The sequence below is a fragment of the Mytilus edulis genome, chromosome 9 (genome assembly GCF_963676685.1).
Source record: "Mytilus edulis chromosome 9, xbMytEdul2.2, whole genome shotgun sequence".
NCBI lineage: Eukaryota > Metazoa > Mollusca > Bivalvia > Mytilida > Mytilidae > Mytilus > Mytilus edulis.
In genome coordinates, this window is record NC_092352.1 from 59,776,054 (window position 1) to 59,794,729 (window position 18,676).

Here is an 18,676-nt window from a genome sequence, read left to right on the forward strand (position 1 = left end):
GACTAGGATAGAAAGTCCCTGGTTGTAGTTATATACATGTCTGTTCAGCTTTCAACAATATTGAAATTCAAGATCCTCGATAAAAAAAATTATCTTGCGTTCTATTATCTTGCTTTATATGTTTTTTGAACTTACCAGTTTCTAAAATAAATATCTTTAAAAACAGATAATAATTGTTTGCATGAAAATTGCTCCAAGATCCAGCAAAACTGATCTTTCTTAAAGTAAGGAAATCGAAGGAAAACGGGTAATTTTTAGCCATATCATTTGAGAAAAAAAATCCGCGGTCACAATGTATTTAATGTTAACAATTATAGGTCAAAGTACGGCCTTCACGACGGAGCCTTGGCTCACCCCGAATAGCAATCTTAGCTTGTTTTTGCATAAGTTTGAGTGCTTCCAGGTTCAAGCAATACTGATGTTTCTTAAAGTAAGGAAATAGAAGGGAAACGGGTCATTTTTAGCCAATGACTGAGGGAAAAAAATCTTGGGGGGCCTCAATCGGCGGCCCCATACCCCTGTCTCCCCTGAATTCGAACCCTAGTTACGGCCCTGAAACCGGATTTATTTTACATTTATTAATGACTAAAAATAGACTTGCTATTTTTATTACCGGATTTCCAGTCCCGTTATTGATTTATTGTTGTACTGCGGACGAGCAGGCGGACTGCTCCAGTCGTTTCCGTGCGATGACTTATGAACCTTTCATCTAAAGGTTTTCAAATTTTAATATGTTGTAACTGGTGGGAAAATGGAGGTAGAGTTCGATATTGATGATTAACTTTACATCATTTAGCAACAACATTATTTTGATTTGAAATGAAATGCTATCGCTAAGAAATGTTTTAAAAAATTTGAGCCTTCGATTAGAACAAACACATGTACTGGGATTTTTTTTCATATCATTATACCTTTAAATAGGATAAAGTCAAAATCGGGAAACCAAAGGGCACCAAGATATTTTATTAAAATTTTGAATTGATTGAATACTACCATATATATCTTTAGAATAAAACTGATACAGGAGCAGGAAGGTTATTGAAATTGATGTAGTTTTTTTTCCATTAATGTTGTTCATTTTTATTCTTGTTAAAACACGAAATACAGAGATATACCTGATTCAAAAATTAAATTACTTGCTTTGCATCGAATCTATTATATCTGCTACATGTATGAGAAGCGGGGAAATAAGAATGTTTTTTTTTTTATATACAAAAGATAATTGTTTAAAAACAGGTTTACTGTATATAATTTCAACATATTTTTAGATACAATGTTACAGTAACTGTCCTTATTTCTCTTTTAATTTTCTACCATATAAACTTTTAAATTATCTGCGTTTTTCAAAGTATTAACACGTTTTCACGAATACAAACTGCATGTTTAATGATGTCTTTATCTGGCAACTCTTGGCCTGCGTAATTGGTATAATCTGTTTACAACATCTGGATGGTATCATACACAATTAGCGTTACATTGTATTTGATCAATTTTAGTAATTAACACATACGGTTTTCCTTTTAAAGTACCCTGTAGTGTTAAAAGATGAACCATTTCACAGTCATGAAAATCCCTTCATTTACATACAAGTGACACATTTACCACCTATCAAGGGATCGTTAATTCATGCTCTTTCTTCGCAGTATAGCCAGTCGAGGTTGTTAAAAACTCCCATCATCATCATCATCTCTTTCTTCATTGTATTATTAGACATTTTCAATTGTAAACATAAACATTCTGATAAAATACATGTATGTGCATACTCGTGTATTTTCAAATCATAGGATCATGCAAAACCCACGCCTTGGCTGAAGTTATATTGAAATAATTATTTTGTATTCTCTTGTTTAAAATGAAAAAAGATCACAAATAAGCAGAAGCGAAACTAACTTTTTTCCAAGTCCACATCAAGGTTGGTAGACTTAAGCTTGATGTGGACAAAACATACCGTGTTTATCGATTTGATCTTATTTATTCTAGTTTAGAGTTCATTCTAAATGACATCGTTGTTTTCATATTTTGAAGTACAAAAGGAAAATTTAGTACAGTGTTATAATAATAGTGCATTTCTCCCTACACCTGAGATTCATGTAGTGTTATGTGGCTATAAGATGTAAAAAAAAATATCAGCTTACTGTTACAATTCATCGTCTTAGTTAAAGTTTCCGTTATGATTCAAGCATATCGAATTGTAAAATCTGCTGTAAGGAAAGTTATGAACATTTTAAAGCCGTGTTTTGTTATGCAAGCAAGATCTTAAATTTTTTTTCCATGGTTCTGGAGTAAAGCTGTGGATATTTCCTTATTTATTCAAATAGAAAAAAATATCATCGGTCCGACATATAAAAAGCACCTTGCCATTTTTTAATATCATTAATTATATCTTCAAGCAGTTCTGTTTTGAATCGAGAAGAACAATATCTACTTCAATTCAAATGTTCGCTCGGTGTGACTCTCTGAAACTTTGCTGCAAAACGTACTGCAAAACGTACTATACAATATATGGATTTATTTTTTCCGTAAATGTGAAACAATCGACACATCTTACAGCATTTACTAGGGTCTGAATGGGGTCTTTCATATCTGTATTCTATGATAATTTAGATCATATTCCTTTATTTCTTTTATATTTTATGCCCATTGTCATGATTATTTTCTATTCTGTATATATTAGACCCTTTTTATCTATTTTTTTGGGAGTAAATTTTTTTCTTTTTTTCTTCTTTTAGCTCTAATCACGACCCTCATTTACGTTTGTTGTGCATGCGATATATAAACTGCAGTCCCTGTGTGAAGACAGCTTCCCAGTATCAATGTTTCATATACTAACTATGAAGTAAATAAAATGCATTTCTTTACGTACATAAATACATCCGACAAATGTTTGCAAAAATAAGCAAATATTTGTCAGCATTTACTGTGGTTGTAAATGTATTATAAACCGCGGTCTCTCAAAACTTTGCATACGTCTATAAAGATATGTTGCAAATATTAATATTTATCAAAATAACTATGATAGTGGAAAGTATTAGTAAATAAAATACATGTCTTTACATACAGAAACTATATCGACAAATGTTTGCAAATACAACACAAACATTTGACAGCATTTACTTTGGCTGTAAATGTTTTATAAACCGCGGTCTCTCAAAACTTTGCATACGTCTGTAAAGATATGTTGCAAATATCGATATTTATCAAAATATTTATGATAATGGAAAGTATAAGTAAATAAAATGCACTCCTGTACATACATAAACGATATCGACAAACGTTTTCAAATATAACACAAACAGTTGACAGCATTTACATTGGTTGTAAATGTTTTATAAACCGCGGTCTCTCAAAACTTTGCATACGTCTGTAAAGATATGTTGCAAATATCGATATTTATCAAAATAACTATAATACTGGAAAGTATTAGTAAATAAAATACATTTCTTTACATGCATGAACGCTATCGAAAAACGTTTGCAAATATAACATAAACATTTGACAGCATTTACATTGGTTGTAAATGTTTTATAAACCGCGGTCTCTCAAAACTTTGCATACGTCTGTAAAGATATGTTGCAAATATCGATATTTATCAAAATAACTATAATACTGGAAAGTATTAGTAAATAAAATACATTTCTTTACATGCATGAACGATATCGAAAAACGTTTGCAAATATAACATAAACATTTGACAGCATTTACATTGGTTGTAAATGTTTTATAAACCGCGGTCTCTCAAAACTGCCCACACCTCTGTAAAACATTTATGGAAATTTTAAACTTTGCATACATCTCCTATCCTGGAAAGTGCATGCAAATATAAGGCCTATCTTTACATATCTTTAGAATATAAATAAAGATATGGAAATAAAATAATTATCTTTAGCATATCTTTGAGAATGTCCAAAATAATGCCAAAGGAATAATGCATTTACATATACATTAGTAGGTCCGCAAATATATCTGGCAGAATAGTAGTTACATTTGTCAAACATTTACATAATTGCCCAAATTGTTGTAAATCTGCCTTTTCGTGTAGTGTATGCTTCTGACATTATTTGACTTCTTGACAGATTACATGGTATGGTAATTATATAAATAGCTCATACATCTCAGGGGCTTTAAAAAACAAAACAAAATCAATATTGGTTGATGATAAACCAAAAAAAACAATAGTCTTGGCCTTGTAGGAATACCTGTTCACGGTATGAAAATAGATGATGAGACGTATTTTCATGTACTATAATAGGCATATATCGGGCTATTTAAAAACATGATTTACCTATCGAATCAAACGGAGAGAAAATCAGTAAAAATGACCCTTCCTCTTAAATACATACCAGTTAAATTTTTGATTCAATATTTTGGTCACACACACAGAAAACATTGAATAAGAGAATAAAATAGAATGCATTCATTATAGAGTAAAGAGCTATAAATCCACCCAAAGCAAATGTTTCGTCGTATGTCATATGTGTAGTATAATTTATATCACTGTATTGCTATTTTTAATAGTATTTTTTTTTTTCATTTCAAGAAAACATTTTCTTCACACTAAGCAACGATTTAGAGTGCTATTATATTTAAAACAAGTGATTTATTACTTTGACTATGGTTTCCTATCTATTCAGAGGAAAATTATACTGAAAACAATAATCAAAATACTTAAATACACACGAAAAGATATAATATTCAAATAGAAAACAAGACGTTTCGTATTCAAAATTTAAATTCTTCAATTTGAAAATATCAAAATAGATTGATCGAAATCATTGAAAAAGGTCAAACAGTATAGATTAATTGTGTTGTACAAACGTAGCTGTGTAGCTTGGCAAATTGTATATATAGAAACCCCGCCTATTATGGTAATTTGTATATTTATTGGCTTCTACATCGTAGATGTCGTTTTTGGTATGAACAAAGGCTCTCGAAAATGACGAAAAGAATAAGGCACTTCCGCTTATTAATTACATAAAAGACCATATTTTTTTTGATAGAATTAGGACGTTACACAATAAGCAATGAAACTAAGTTAAAGGTAACTAAAGGATTATAAAATTGAAACCTGACATGTGAAACATCCCTGTATACAGTTACTTTACAACAAGTAATTTTGATGTTCAGTTCTAAGGATGCATATCAAATGTACATCGATCTGTAATGCTGTATATAAACTGTACATTTGTAAAGCTGTATATTATATGTACAGTTGTAAACCTGTATATCATCTGTACAGTTGTAAAGCTGAATATAAACTGTACATCTGTGAAGCTCGAATATTTATTTGGAATGATTTTTGCCTTCATATTTCTGACTTTCGTCGTATTTCTATATCTATAACTGTTACATTGGAATTATTGATTTGATTTGGTGTTGCATATTTATACCATTATCTTTATAATTGTAGAATTTGTTTCGACAATTCGCTATTTAGAAGAAAATACGATAAACATCTCATGTTGGGGTACTTCCAAAATACTAATACAAAACATTGATATACACGAAGAGGAAACGATCTGTCGTGACAAAACATGTGTTTTGAATTCCAATGATAAACAGACTGTAGAAGATAATTGTAATGGTTACAATTCATGTCTTGTGGATTACAACTTTACCTCAACATGTTTACGGAAGTTAAGATACATGAACTTGACATACACTTGTAAACACGGTACGTGGTATTTCCAAACCTTTCCTGCTTTTATTATTAGTTTACCCTTTTTAAGATTGATTAATATCGACCAGGGAACATATTATTGAATACATAGGTATCCGAACGTGTGATGGGGGTATATATTAATATACTAACAAAAATAAGACAAAAAAACAGCCAATATGATTGAAGGACAAGTCAATGTGTTAGATAAAAGCTCTTAAATGTCTGACAGTCAGGGGCTTTTTTAATAAGTACCTTTACGGAAGTACACTACTGATGTCTGGTCCCATTGCTTTCTATGTCAAAGTTCTCAATTTCAAGCAGACACAGCTCTTTTATTTTAAGTTCAAATAAAGTGACAATCATTGCATGGCAACGCAAAACTTTATGGTGTATGTACTGAAAAAAACAACATACCTTTAACGGCATATAAGAAGGAACTGGTTCCCGGAAATTAGGATGTACCAAAACAGGTACTTTAGATCTGACAAACAGCCAAACGTACCTTCTTTATAAAATTTTCTGCATTTTTTTTTTAAATATTCAACATTATATGCCAAAAGTGTTCTACAATGATCACCAGTCATTTAGCTTTCAATTGATACCAAAATTATATGTTCTGAAAGTTACACTCATGCGTAGGAACTATTTTGTGTTAAATATGTACTTTTTACTAGTATGTGCTTTCTAGCTGGGCCGAATTGGTGGTGTTACACCTTTAGAATAACCTACACAAGGTGTAAGACTATTTGAATTATTACTTATATACGTAGCGCTTGTGAATATTATTTTACAGATAGATATAGGAAGATGTGGTGTGAGTTCCAATGAGACAACTCTCCATCCAAATAACAATTTTAAAAAAGTAAACCATTATAGGTCAATGTACGGCCTTCAACACGGAACGTTGGCTCACACCGAACAACAAGCTATAAAGGGCCCCAAAATTACTAGTGAAAAACCATTCAAACGGGAAAACCAACGGTCTAATCTATATAAAAAAAACGAGAAACGAGAAACACGTATAAATTACATAAACAAACGACAACTACTGTACATCAGATGTCCATTCATACAAATGCAACAAGCTTTAACACATTTTTACAGACATCTGGTTACTTTGCACATAAACTATAAAAATCTACGCTTCTGGATCAAAGATTAGTCTGTAAGGGGTATACGCCGATAACAGTCCATTCTTTACAATATTGGACAGGTCTGAGGCCGCAGGCCGATGACATGTTCAATATTTTTAAGAATGGACTATTAGGGGCCTATATCTTACTTATAACATTGTTTAACACGTCGAAAAAGTTAGAACAAAAAACAAAAAAGCAAGCAAAAATTCATTTTCATTAAGTATGAAAATTGATTTGTGAATACACTTTTTTACATTAAAATATATCCTATATGTTGGCCCCTTTATTAAACATTAGCTAAACTTAAAAGTATAGACAACAAGAAAGTACAGCTAAAGGTAAACAACATGTATTGCTACATGAAGAATATACGAATAAGACACAGGGTATGCGTATCATGATTTTTGCGTGCGTAAGGACTTCACATAGTTTTCGCTCATAGTTTCCGTGAATACCTTTACATGCGGTTTTTTTTTCAAAATGGATAAAGTGACGAAAGTATATTTTTTATGCACAAACGAAGAAAGAGATGTCGTTATTACTTATTGTGTTGTTTCAAACTTTGGATTACAATCAAATGCGTATTCAGAATCTACTTAGATATATTATTTCAGTGTGGATTACAAAGAGGATATAGTCAAAGCAGCTAATAATGGCAAGTTTTATATATATATAAAATTTCGAAATGTAGTCCTCCCCTATTTTCTTTCTTTCTGCAAGGTCGCAACGCTCTTTTTTTCGTTACTTATGTATTGAGTCCCTTGTGTTTTCAAATGCTACCGAAACGTATTTTGGTCTCGATTTTCTTTTGAAAAAAAACTTTTATAAAACGATCACTGCGAACAAAGAGCGAATCGGACACACGATTGGTTTGATTGACAGATAAAATGCGGTAATGTCTTCCTTTATTCTGTTTCCCATATTCATCGTCGTTCATATGCGAAGTGTGGCATTATATTCATATTTAAGCAATAACTTAAAAAAAACTTGAAATCAACGCCGAAGCCTAAAAATTCTAAAAAAAAAATATTGTCCCCTAGTTCATGAAGGAAATTCTAGATTCGCACTTTGTACACAGGATAAGGGTTAGGTTGTTTGTGGCCCTTGTATTTCGGCATAATTTATGAAATTTTAATAGCATTACTTTATTGCTTTTTCGTTTTAATTGTAGTTGAAAATGATGTTAGGAAGAATAATAGCAACACCAGATGTCAGAAAAGAGACAACCCAAAAACATGAGAAAAATAGCTGTGATATAAGTTTTGGTAGTGTTAAGAATCATTTTGAAAGTGATTTTTTCCTCATAAACCGTTTTGATGAGTGACAAAATTATTGTATTGGAAGTTGACTTTAATAAAAACGGTTTTTTTTAATTGTCATTTGTTCTTTGGTTGTATTTTTCTTTATATGATAAAACCAATTAAGGTATTTAAAAGTTTTTTATTTCGGTGATTGGACTATGATTTATCTGCAAGAGTCAGTTATGCTACATTTAGCTGTCAAATATTTTTAAGAAAGAAGAAGGCCATTCTTAAAAATATTGCACAGCTAAAGGTAACATAATGGTTTCTTAAAGGTAAATGAAGGTCCACTCACTGAAATAAAGAACAGGTAAAACAATAGAATGACGTCACAACAATTTTATAACTTGTAATTGTCATAATTTCATTTTCCCTGAAACTCAGTATATAAATATAGATTCTACCACTGAATCGAGTGTAATACAATATTTATCCACTCGAGACAGTTAAATTTTCAAATTTAAAACGCGAGGCTTGCCTAATGATTTTCTAACACTATGCAGGCAAACTTGTTCCTTCTTTTCGAATAATCTGCAAAAAGATGTGTTCTTTCTATGTGATGTCATCAGGCATGGTCGCCTTTTTTCATGCCGTCACAATAGGAAATTCAGAGGAAAACAAGAAAATTCGACGTCATAATTGGATTTTAACCAATGAAGTACTGAGATCAAACGAACCACACGTTGATTAAATTTTTGTTATACAATGGGTACAGAAAGGGATAAATTGACGAAGAGTTAAAGAAATAGAGATAAACCTGTGATTTAATCAGTCTCGGCGTTATTTAATTATGGCCTTCGGCTGTTTTCTGCTTTTTGGTCAGGATGTGTCCTGTGTGTCTCTTTGACGATTTCTGATTTCCATTCTTAATCTTATTACACATACAGGTAAGTATAGCTTAAACTGTCAATTCAATTTTCCCGTGCAAGTATCATAATAATAGTATAAAATAATAATATGTTTATGGCCTTATGAAAATAAGTATATTAAATACAACCTGCTTACACACAATGTTTCATCATATATTATAAGAATTATATTCAACACAATTTAGAAAACGGGACAGGCTTAAGTACTTTTGAGAACGATTTTGGAAGTTGGAAGGAGCCATCGTCAAATGATTTTGAATGGAAACGTAATAAAGATCTGAAGGATCATACTAGAGTAGACTTTAGTAAGTAAAATATGTATATGTATTATACAGCTTATACATTTTCGCTAATATTGAACAAAACGCAAACTTGCTACATGTACTACATGTCCTTGGTTTCATCATATGATAGATGAACGTCGTATAGGAAACCACATCTAAAATTACCTAAACGCAACAAAAAAAAACACGATATAAGGCAATGTAATTTCCAGATATAATGCAGTAGGATACACTTTACAACTGGTCTAAAAGTTACAGTGTTTTACCTTTGAAGGCGTTTGCAGGTATTTGAATTCTTAATTCTCATCTCAAAAACTAAGTAACGACTTACATATAAGTCATCATCTTTCGGACAACTAATTTGACCCCCGTGTTCAATTACTCGTTATTTTCTAACTTTTTAATTTTATCAAATATATATGCATGTGCTTGTTAAATGAATGTTTTCCATTGGATAATTTAACAGCTTTTCCTATCTATTGTATGTTATGATAAATTAGAGTTCCAACTTGTGTATAAATACCTTTCTTGATTAGTATATATCAAAATGTTCATCCCCACATAAATTAGAAAAAATGAGGCAGGATTGTAGATAAATGCATAAAATGTTATATTAATGTTTTTGTTTCTTCTTCAGACAACCAAGGTTATAGTATACTTGTATTATCCAATAGTAAAACAGCTGGTACTGCACGTATACATACAAATAATGAATTCATGGGATCAATATGTTTGACACTTTGGTATCAATTTTATCTTAATTGCACGGATTGCATTTTCAATATATATCAAACTTCTGACAGTAAAGAGAAATTAATAATTACAATAAATGGTACTTCTACATTTTACAACAAATGGTTCAATATATCAGTAGATGTAAATGGAAAAGGTCCATTTAGTATCATCTTAGAAGCACTCTTTAACAATAGCAAAAAAGTACCAGTACGTGCTATTCTGATAGATGACACATCGATAGCGTATAGGTCTTGCCAAGGTAAATATTAATACAATTCATCAACAAAGATGTGTACTTAAAGTCTGGAATCACATTTCCTTGACAGTGTGTGCTAATAAACAGAAAGGTGTTTTTTGTGAAAACTGCATTTTTCAAATAGTATTCTTCCCTATGCATTATTGGATCTAAATACAATTATCAAAAATGAAGTTCTTGATATAAATCTTTTAAAGAAATCCTCAAGCAATAATATTTAAGTCTTCCAAACAATGTTTGGAGACTTATTGTTTCAGCTCAGATCTTATTATTTTTATTAATCTTCTTCTTTTCTTCTTTTTCTTCTTCTTTTTCTTCCGCCACTTTGAAAATGAATTTGTCAGCAGTGGTTCTCAAAAACATCTGGTCATATTTACCTACAGTTTTATGAAATGTTAGATTAACATGTGTAGGGGAGCCATCAATCTTTCGTTTGTGCATTTGGGTCTATTAAGGGGCATTTTGAGGGGCATAAAGAAGGGAGAGTTTACTATAGAACCCTATGGGATATATTTTTTTTAAATTTTTCAAATGACTATAACTTGAAAACTGTAAGTGATAGACATACGCAATCTTCAGAAATGATTGCAGGACAATAAAACAAATCAAATGAAATATAAGGTGCGTCCCTGGGGGTCATCCCAACCCCGTTTAATTTTAGAATGTGCTATTATCTTGTAAACGGTCGAGATCCCCAACCCTAAACCATATATATTCTTGTATGGGACAATAAAACAAATCAAAAGTCACTGGGGGCCATTCCTACCCCCTCTTGTTTGAAAACTTATAAACGATTAAGATCCCCCACCCCTAAACCATATACTGTGGATTCATTAACATTCGTTGGATACTAATTTTCGTGGATTTCGTGGGTAAAGGTGAACCACGAAATTATTGTTCAACGGATGACAAATTTCATATAGGCTTGTATGCAATCTTCTGCAAAACCACGAAATTAAATATCCACGAACACGTGAGTTTTCCTTAATCCACGAAAATCTATTCTTGTATGTGACAATAAAACACCTCAAATGAAATATTGGGAGAGTCTATGGGGGTCCTCCCGACCCCTCCTGTTTGAAAACTCGTTAATGGTCGGGATTTCCTCCGCTAAACCATATACATTCTTGTATAGGACAATATAACAAATCAAATGCAATATAGGTGAAGTCCCGGGTGTCACCCCACACACTCCTGTTTTAAACTTGTAAACTTTTGAGTTTCCAACCCTAAACTATATACATTCTTGCACGGGAAAATAAACAAATCAAATCAAATATAGGTGAAGTCCCTGGGATCAACCCAACCAAACCCCCCCCCCCCCTCTTTCCTGTTTGAAACTTGTAAATGGTTGAGATCCCCACAACTAAATCATATATACTCTTGTATGGGACAATAAATCAAATCAAATGAAATATGGGACCATGAGAATGCGAATTATGGGAGCTTTGTTTGGGAGATTTCGTAACAGCATCCTTTTACAATTACTTCTTGTTCATCATGAATCGCATGAGCAGTTCACAGAGCAACACCTGATTGTCTTTCTGTATCACTCAAATTTATTTTAAGCGATATATGTTGTGCTATTTCACAGCCTTTCTTTGAATTGTTTTGTGAATATATGCAAGTTACGACGATGACCGCGCTCAGCAGTTTTTATTTTTTACTTTTTTAACAATTAACACCAATAACATAATATATGGTCAAATTCAATGTTACCTATTTGGCAAGTAAATATAAAATAATCAACGTTAACGTTTTAAAAATGTTTCAGTTGTCCAACCTTTAATGATGCTTTTTACTTTTAACACATGTTAAAGTTTGGTTGATAAAAAAAGATGGATACTTTGCAAATAACAAAATGCTTCTGCTAAAATATGAGAGATATTTAAAAATATTCCCTTGGTATATATACAACAAGCTCATGTTCAGGTAAATCACCATCGGACTTTTTCATGTAAAAAATAAATGCATTACTTAGTTTACTGATTTAAAGTTTTTACACGGGGATTAAGACAAGTTCACATGCTAGCGAATTATTGTTTTGTAACATTGTAATTTTCATTCATTGACTATACATTTGTTTTCGTTACTAAGGAGAACAAATGCATTCTACTTGCCGAGACATAAGAAAACCAGTTAGAATAGAATGTGAAACACAGTTCCTTGTTGATGATATTAAATTATCACTACAACCAGAATACAAAACGGATTGTCAAGAAAAAGCTATTGAAACTGACTTAAACAGCGTTTGCAGAAATAAATTCAACAAGTCAGAACACTGTTATTACAGTGTGTTTGAACGTATGAACAAATCTGAAGACTGTTACGATTTTACAAAAAATGTTTCTGTAAAGTATATGTGCGTCGGTAAGTGTTTTATATTCGAACTAACAAAGTGTTTTCTTCTTTAAAAAAACGAGGAAATTACAGTCATTGAAAGGAGCTCAAACGTCAGTGAAATATCAACGATATATAATTTAGCTTATTAACAATTGCAAGTACACTGCTCGACACGAAATTATTGAGAGAATCAATTAAAATGTGAAATACAGGTCCTTGGTCATGTTGGTCGAGACATTCAATTATGAATTTATTCACACTACTAAAACCGATTTTTTTTTCTTCGTTTACGCAATGCTTTCGAATTGAAAGAAAAAACAATGAATATATGTGTATCATCATAAACAACATGTACATGATCTGTCTGTCAATCTGTATGATAATTAGATAACCTCCCATGATATTTAAAGCAGTAGTTGATATATCCGTGCTAGGCAGGAGACGGAAATCAGGTCATACAACACAAGGGGATATAATGAGCAACAATCACTTCGAGAACTAAATTTCAAAAATCAAGAAACACGGCTTTACTGGTGTTATTCAAATTCAAAATAACAATGTCACCTTTACAAATGTAATTACGGCGAATGCATGTTCACAACGCTACTTCGAAACAATTAACCACCAGAAAATATGTTTTAAAAACATTGACAGCGTATAAAATCATACTAGGGGATTGATTGTATACAAAAGCATGAACACGAAGCTCACGTCAAACTTGCTTTCTCTGGAATAAAGACGACATACCAGTTAATAACATTTTATTAAAATCCTTCAGACATACTTGTGTGGTTTTTCGTTCATATACGTATCAGAAAAAGACAAACCGACAAATAATAGTACATAATACATCGATCAAACATAAACTGACATAGAAAACTACAGACTAAGCAACACTAACCCCGCCAAACTCTGTAGGTGATCTCACGAGCTCCGGAAGAGTAGGCAGATCATGCTCCACATTTAGCACCCGTCGTGTTGCTACATATTTTTAGAATCAGTTTCAACGTAAAAGTCACGTGGAAGACCCTATCTGCAACTTCTTGTGTATCCATTTATGAATTAATTTAATTTTTTTTTCATGATGATGAATGTTATATTATTTTTTTGGTAGATATACCAGATGAATCGTTGGAGCCTCCAGTTCCAAATGATGTAATAGGTACTGAACATTTTTTTTATCTTATTAGCAATCTAAGATAGACAAAAGATACCAACGGATGAACAAACGCATAAGTCGGACACGAACTGCCAAGACCAAAACGAAACGAAAACGGCCAAAAGACTAGTATGTCAAAAACTACATGAAATCTTTCAATTGTTCATAAACGCCTATAGTTAAAACAAAACATACTTAGATACATGTAACGCAAGAAAAACTTTTAGGAATGTAATGCCACATCTTATAGTTATCTTTATTTCTATATACATCATATAAAAATCAGTTGAAACTCATTAGATGCAAAAGGAAATACATCTACCAAAACAAAAAATAACGGGTACTTGTTAATCCAAACAACAAAAATACACTTAGTACAGATCTGAGGGTACGCGCAGTTACTGAAAGCTAGTTCAAAGCCAACAATAACTAAATTATAGAAATCATGCATCAAAGACTTAATGTCTGTTTGTTTTGTCAATGTATCAAAATTTGATGTAACTGTTATACAAGTGAAAGGTTAAGCTAGCTAAAAAAAAGGTTCAATTCACCATTGTCTACATATGAAAATTTCTTTACCAACTCATGAATATGACAGTTTTTACACACTTGTTTCATGTGTTATAGTTTTTGATTTTGGCATCGGATAATTTAAGAACTTTCCATTTTGAATTTTCCTCTGAGTTTGGAATTTTTGTTATTTACCTCTAAACTGTACTTATTGTCCAATGCTTAATGTTTTTATCTTCCAATATTCAACTAGATATAAAACTTATTGTCCTAGCTAGATGAAAAACGAATAAAGATACCATTTACAATTTTTTAATATATATAGCTGATTAAAAGAATTCGAATAATGTATGAATTATAGAAGCTCGAATATGTCAAATAAACGACATATCTATCAAGGCACCACCATTTTGTGATTTTGTTTATAAATTGATTTTGTAACAAGTTCAGGTATTATAAATCAATCGTTTTTGATAAACAAATCAACCAGGATAAGTACTCCTCCAAAATTTTTGTTTTTGTTTCCTATTTCTTCAACAGCAATTATCATTCAAAGTAATGATATTTTTACAGTGTGCGTTTTAAAGTACATCATTTATGCTGGTTCATGTTGAACAAATGAACTTAAAAGGTCAGACTGTGTAAAACATAACCGAAAATGATAATGATAATAGGGGCTTCATTTCTGTGTTAGTGACATACGAAATGCGTACCCTCGATTTCTTTCATGCGTTCTATATAAGAAAAGCTTACTTTTAGGGGAAATTAACATCCGGGATAAAACATTTACTGAACAATTGTATGGTGTCTGCATACCGTTCAGGGGGAGGTGTTTCCTGTATACCATATTGGTTGTCAATTGGAAGTCATTGTACACTTTAGAGTAGTACCATATCACGACAAAGGTTAAAAAATGATTGGTAAATTTGACATAGACGTTCGTTTTCTGTTGGGTTTTTTTAGGAATAGCAGCTGGTGTTAGTGGAGGAGTTATTCTTACAATTATAGTTATGGTTGTTATATGCCTCAAAACAAGGTATACAATTATTAACATAATATATATTATAAATATCATCTTAATGTCAATGTTTGTTTACCTTTTTTTATCATGTGGTTTTCTTCGCACATGCGATGTGAGGTTGACGTAGTATAAAAGTTATTGTTATTGAATACGGAAAAGCTGTCGGCGAATTAAAGTACGAGAAGACATAATTGATTAGTAGTGTATTTTATAGCAGCACTAGTACTTAGCCGTTGAAGTATATAAAATATATTTATTGTAAAATAGTAGATATCATATGACTTTCAGTTTGTATTCGACAATAATTGTAATTTCTACATGTTATAACACAGATAGAATACATTTTCTGTATACAAAAAGAAGCTTTAATTGCCTACATTTGATGAGCACTTATGCTTACTCTACACACGTGTTCATATTTTACTAAATTTTGCCAATGCATATAGTATTGCATTAAAATTTCTGTTGTTGATTATCACATGTCATGTTACAGATCTAAACCTGGTCAACAGAAGGCTAGTTCTAGTAACGGTAACAAAGCTTTTGATGAACTGCAAAATGACGACAAAAGTCAACAAAAACCGACATTGTCGCAATCTACCAGGCAGGATATAATCACACCAACCAATTCAAAATCAAATGAACCAAAGCAGATGGATCAGGATGATCAGGAACCAGCCGATCTTTATAATATATCTAATGGAGATGGGACGTACGATGTTTCCAATAACGATAAACATCGAGGAAACCCGAATGATAACAATATATACAGTCACACGGCAGACAATATTTATGATTCCGGAAGTCATCACCAGTCACAGGACAGAAATGAAGAAACTTACGATCATTTCTTTGGACAGCAAACAGAAGATGAATATGACACTACTGCTCGAACGTGACGTAAAAGCAGACATTTTGCCGGTAGTCAGCAGATAAAGCAATCAGCTACGTTCTCATACATTTTTATAAGTGTAGTGAAACTAAATTTATCTTGCACAGATGAATGATGTTTGTTCATTTAAAAAATCTTAAAACAATAATAAAGTATACAGTGCTTGTAAATATCATGTTTATTATTCGATGATTAAATTCAAGTAAATGCAAATAATTTCATTTTTCCTTTGTTTAAATTATCATGAATTAAAGCATGTTCACATAGCTGATTTAAATTGTCTTGTTTTCTATTGTTCTTACAAATATATCGTTATTTTTCTCATTTTTTTCTTATAGTTATAAATAAAATGATAACTCAGAAGGATTTGGCTGTTATTTGTATGTCCATTTTGTAATTAAATCTCATCACCTGTTATGTTATTTATGTGATATATACAACAGTAGTTTTCCAATATCTAGTTTTGATCGTTTCTGATGCAGGTTTATCCAGAAAGGCGCTTCGACAGAGATTGATAAATAACAGATACATAATTAAATTCATTCTCATTATCACATATCTCTTTTTTATATTAAAAGCTTGTGTAAATCGCATTTTACAACTAAAATTGCATCTTATTTTATAACTTCTAAAAGACGTTTAGGTGATACTGAATGACACTAATACAAATTTTATTACAGATAACATCTTGCTATCAATTTAAAACACAAACTCATTAAACCATTGGTTATATTGAAAAGCAAAGTAGAAAAAGATTGCAATGCTGATGTTCTTTTTATATGTATGGCCATTTAACGTATTTTAAGTGCTCATATGGATAAAGAATTTAAGATTGAAGGGTTTTCTACAAATTTACTTTCACTTCCTGTTTTATCGTCGAACTCATGTACGCTTTTTACTATAAATCATAATCACTATGTTTGTTTGCTAAACACATAATATGATTACCAATGACAGTTATCAACCAAAAGATCGTGAAGTCACAAGTTGTTAACAAGTTAGCACTGTAAGAAAATCAAAATGGTAAAATCCAAGCCGTACAGGAAGCTTCTCCAATCCTCGGCAAGACAAAATGTGAAAAAAATTCAAATCTGAAAACACACTATCTGTTTACTTGAACCATGAATTATGAATTTCATTGTTTTATTTGGGTTTTCACTGAATTATCTGAATAACATGAATAGTATATTAAAATCAAGAGATGAGCTTCTTAACAGTTTATCTTGAGACTACTTTGCTAACTATGAATTTGTAGCGGTGATTTCAACACCACAAAACAAATGTTTAGCGCTTAAAGTTGTTTGAAACGTTCTTATTGTTTCGTACATTTACTTTTTCCGTGTTTATGCTTTTACGAACGACGGGTTAGTACACAAAACATGAATTGGTTGGATTAATCAAACAAATGCTTCAAAGGGGGACATACACAGTGATGTTCATCCTGATGTTCGTGATATAGATATAATAAGAAAAATATAGTACTCGACTAGAATCGGTGACGATTTAGTTGAGAATGCCTTGTTATACGGAATTGAATGACACATTTTGCATACCTAAAACAGTTGGCACATGTCGTGTCTACACAATTCCTCATGGATAAGCTTGAAAGCTAGCTTTTCATGTTATATATCAAAGAAAAATCTAAGTTATTGCCCTTTTTATATCTCATTCAAACCATATTTGTACAAACCGTTGCATGTCCAAGTAAAAAGTAAACCAACAAATAATCGTAAACTCTAACGAAAATTCAAATCTGAAAGTTCCTTATCAAATAGCAAAATCAAAAGACCAAACACATCAGACGAATGAAAAAAACAACGGTCAACGTCTCAATATAACACTGTTCCTGTTAGAGTGTAAAAGCCATGCAAATATGATTTCAGATAGCAATTGTGACTTTTAAAAGCTCTTTGTTTATTATAGTTATTATAACTGCTCACCAGTATACACTTGTTTCTCTAATTCTTCGTCAATTTATCCCTTTCTGCACCCATTGTACAAAAAAAAATTATCAACGTGTGGTTCGTTTGATCTCAGTTCTTCATTGGTTAAAATCGGATTATGACGTCGAATTTTCTTGCTTTCCTCTGAATATCCTATTGTGACGGCACGAAAAAATGTGACCTTGCCTGATGACGTCACATAGAAAGTATGCATCTTTTTGCAGATCATTCGAAAAGAAGGAATATTTTTGTCTGCATATTGTTTGAAAATCATTAGAGAAACAGATTCTACAACCAAATCTCGTGTAATACGATATTTATCCACTCTCGACAGTTAAACTTTAAATATATAAAATTTAACTGTCTCGAGTGGATAAATATCGTATCACACTCGATGCAGTGGTAGAATCTATATGTATCTAATTGGATTTTAGCAAACCTTTAAACAATCGTCATTTTACTATTTCATCTGATTTACCATGAACACGTATTGAAATGCAAATTTTGCCTTTAGTTGAAAAAAATATCAATATAATGAGGTGACAGGAATAAGTATGCAACACAGTGA

At 31.6% G+C, this 18,676-nt stretch overlaps 1 protein-coding gene across 1 annotated transcript in view; it reads left to right on the forward strand.

Moving 5' to 3' along the window:
* The window catches only part of LOC139488706 (uncharacterized), a 30,133-nt gene extending 13,602 nt beyond the window's left edge, over nt 1–16,531 (forward strand). The window contains exons 2-8 of the mRNA XM_071274525.1: nt 5,408–5,671; nt 9,151–9,270; nt 9,887–10,243; nt 12,338–12,610; nt 13,698–13,745; nt 15,216–15,288; nt 15,767–16,531. Coding sequence (XP_071130626.1) covers nt 5,408–5,671; nt 9,151–9,270; nt 9,887–10,243; nt 12,338–12,610; nt 13,698–13,745; nt 15,216–15,288; nt 15,767–16,172 — 1,541 coding nt within the window. The 3' untranslated portion in view covers nt 16,173–16,531. The remainder of the gene's footprint in view (nt 1–5,407; nt 5,672–9,150; nt 9,271–9,886; nt 10,244–12,337; nt 12,611–13,697; nt 13,746–15,215; nt 15,289–15,766) is intronic.
* The last annotated feature ends 2,145 nt before the right edge of the window (nt 16,532–18,676 follow it).